This window comes from Phaseolus vulgaris, chromosome 11 (assembly GCF_000499845.2).
Source record: "Phaseolus vulgaris cultivar G19833 chromosome 11, P. vulgaris v2.0, whole genome shotgun sequence".
Lineage (NCBI taxonomy): Eukaryota > Viridiplantae > Streptophyta > Magnoliopsida > Fabales > Fabaceae > Phaseolus > Phaseolus vulgaris.
In genome coordinates, this window is record NC_023749.2 from 5,150,702 (window position 1) to 5,154,242 (window position 3,541).

Consider the following 3,541-nt stretch of genomic DNA (forward strand, 5'->3'; position numbering starts at 1 on the left):
AGTGACAAGCTTGTATGGAGAAGGATGGAGGTGAAACAAAGGCAACAAAATTTAGGGCATTTATGCAGAGAAATCGTTTTGGAGAATAAATAGGAACATCGATATTTATTGTGTAGGATATTGAAAGGAACGTATGAGAGTGAAATGGGAAAAAAAGTTATTTAAACGGTGGGTGGAAATCAATTATATATGGAGAGGGACAAAAAAGTGAATGTTACTTTCATACAGTAGCAATATTAAATTATTTCTCCAAGTTAGCATAATATTTTATTGAAGTGAGAATGAAATTTAAAACCTACAGTAAAAATAGTTTTATAGATTAATTTTCAGTACAATTAATCTAAAAGTTCACATAAACTTTTTAATAAATTGAAAAATACTTCAATTTTTGGATATGGGTCGAACAATGAATTTGAGAAAATTCAGATCACTCACTTTTTTAATTGATGAAGAAATTATTGTAAACAGTAAAGCAATTGCCAAATCTTTAACTCTTTATTATGTTTACGAAAAAAATTGCAACATAAACTTCCGATAAGCACGTGTTAAAGAATTGTAAAGTTTTAATTAGCATCTCATTATCATGTAGGAGACAATCCTATAGTTATGTTATGGACACTTAAAGCATGGTAAAATTATTTAATGGAAGCTTATTTTACAAACAAGATGCAAACTCAACTTGATCTATTTAAAGAGAGTCCCACATAATTTACTTAAACTAATTACTCGTCCATTTACCTAATTAAGAGTGTTATTAATTATTGTCACGATGCCAATTCTTTCCTATTACCCTAAATAAACGTACTCAAAAGCTAATTAGAATCATGTAACCTTTGTATCACAATGAAAAAAAAAATGAAAATATAATGATACAATAAAGGTAATATAAAGTTTAAACGGGTAAACTTGTTAAAAGCCGTGATTTGTAATAATTCGCACTCAATGCAGCTTGAAAATTACAGTTAAACACTCTTTAATTTTATGACCACTTTCTTACCGTCCAAATTCAGTATAATGATGTGAGTTTTGGAACAAGATTGATTCATCGATTACGCTACAGACCCAACATTCTAAGCATTCATTATGTACGTGCACTAAGGACTTTTTTTCATATGTGCAAACAAATTATTGTGACAAAACTAACACACATGATCTTGTAATTTTTAATAAAAAAAATGGTGAGTGCGTAATTACCTTTTTCTTTTGAAAAAAAGATGTTCTTATTTTACCTGCCATTGTTGTCGTGCCCTTTTTACTATTGAGGTAATTTATAAAGCTGTTAAAATATATGACAATGGGAGGGGAGAAAAAGGTTCATAAAAATCGTATTCTACAACTCTTACAATTTGAAGTTTGTACTAACTAACATTGCTAATTCCATTTTTGATCATCTACCGTTATTCTATATACAAAAAATTACAATATTACTCAAAAGAATAACTAACTCCCGCACGTGCTACGTGCCGCATGCACGTGGGTTAGAATTCCGTTAGAGAAACATTTTTCTTAAACCTCCACCGCGGCGATGCCGACGGTGACGGCGAAGGTGGCAACGATCTCAGATTCTGAAAGTAATCCCTAATATCCATGCCAGAATTCCCGGCGGAAAGCCTCTCCATCGACTCAACGGACACGTCGTCCCTCGACGGAATGAACGGCGGCCGCACCACCTCCGTCAAAAGCTCCCACTTCACCCCTCGGAAGAACTCATGCTCCTTGATGTCCGCAGCGCCGCGCGTGTAGCCCAACCGCCTCGTCGGATCCTTCGCCAGGAGCTTCTCGATAAGGTCCGTGAGCGCGGTTCTCTTCCCGACGAACTCCGGTGCCTTGGTGAGGACGTTGCGGAACGTTTCCTTGCGATTCTTGCCTTTAAACGGCGTCGTACCGTAGAGCATTTCGTAGATGAGTATCCCGAGGGCCCACCAATCAACGGCGAACTCGTGCCCGTCGCCGCGGACGACCTCCGGCGATACGTACTCCTCGGTTCCGACGAACGAGTTGGAGCGCTCGCCGTTGGAGAAACTCAGTTTCCGTCTACTCACCGGGCTGACTCGCGCGGACTTGGCCTTCTTAAGGGCGTTGGAGTTGGCCTTCCTACGATTCCCGTCGAGGGCGCGGAGGGGGATCCAGCGGGAGAAGTTGCGGCGGTGTTTGCGGCGGGGTTCTGGCAGGTTGAGATTGGGCACGGGGATCGAAGGAAGAAGGGGTTTAGGCTTGAGAGTGAGTTTGCGGGAGAGGTCGAAATCCGTGAGGGTGACGTGGCCGTTGTTTTGGATGAGGACATTTTCGGGTTTGAGGTCGCGGTATGCAATTCCCATGGAATGGAGGTGGTGGAGCGCGCAGAGGATTTCCGCTACGTAGAAGCGGATGACGGTGGGGGAGAAGGCGCGGTCTGTTTGGCGGTAGCGGAGAACGTTGAGGTCGCCGCCGGGGCAGTAGGGTAGGGCCCACGCTAAGAACTGTGGGGACTCGAATGTTCCCATGAGGGAAGGGAGGAAGGGATGGGAGAGCGTTGAGAGGACTTGGATTTCCCAACGCGCGCGGCGCTCCGCGTCGAGCTTAGCGTGGACGCTCGTTTTGTCCACCACTTTCAAGGCGAAGGTGGAGTTGTTGGTGGTCTGGTGGACGAGGAAGACAGTCCCCATGGCACCTTTTCCGAGGACTTTGAGGGCTTTGAGGTTGTCCAGCTCCAGCTCCTGCTCCTGCTCCTGCAACATTGGAGGAGCTGTTCTCGCTGAATCCATTTAGCGGGAACGAGATGAAGACAGATTAATGGTTGAGGTTGTGAATTCAAGAATTGTGACCTTTCATTCTTATAGATATAAGCCTATTCTTTTTTTTATTCTTATGATGCGTTTAATCACACTCTTACTCCATTCAAATCTTATTCCTCTCACCAAACTCATTACGGGTCAACTTTACCCTCAGCACAGATACTATTCTATTTTTAACCTTACTTCTGCTCCTTTGTAAAACGGTTCTGTTCAACTTTTCCTTCCTCACATTCGTTGTCTCTTTGGTTGTTATGAGATGTATGTTCTTGATAAGAAAGTCAAGTACAATATCAAAGGATATATGTATATGTAAAATCAACAAAAAAACACAACATCAAATAACTGTTTTTTTATTCAAACGTATTTCGATGATATATTCTAGAAGACAAACACTATTTTGTATTGCGGATTTCGTGCAGATGAGGTGAGCAAATCACTTCTATAATACTCAAGGGGACTTGCATTCTTTTAAAAATATTTAGGGTGGCATGGCATTTAAGTAACATAATTCAGACGCGTCTAAATTAATTTATTAGAATAATAACGTGATACGTATCAATTAGAACAATGATAATAATCATAATAACGATAATTATAAAAAATATAATTAAACCATAAAGAAAAATATATTATAGGTATTTCTTGACTTATCTATAAAGAAGATGACTCTTGTTTGAATTTGGGTGAGGATATGGTAAAGGAAAGAAGGATGAGAGAGAAGTCAAAGTAAGATTGTTAGGATTGAAAAGATGGGAATGAAAAATTTT

General features: G+C 40.2%; 1 protein-coding gene across 1 annotated transcript; it reads right to left on the reverse strand.

Moving 5' to 3' along the window:
• Positions 1-1,295: 1,295 nt before the first annotated feature.
• Positions 1,296-3,049, reverse strand: LOC137826973 (serine/threonine-protein kinase UCNL-like). The gene has a single exon (XM_068633144.1). The coding sequence runs from the start codon at positions 2,742-2,744 to the stop codon at positions 1,479-1,481; it is 1,266 nt and encodes a 421-aa protein (XP_068489245.1). The 5' UTR covers positions 2,745-3,049; the 3' UTR covers positions 1,296-1,478.
• Positions 3,050-3,541: the final 492 nt, after the last annotated feature.

Excerpts from the sequence above, each read along its gene's own strand:
- LOC137826973 (XM_068633144.1), bottom strand. The coding sequence starts at position 2,744 with ATGGATTCAGCGAGAACAGCTCCTCCAATGTTGCAGGAGCAGGAGCAG.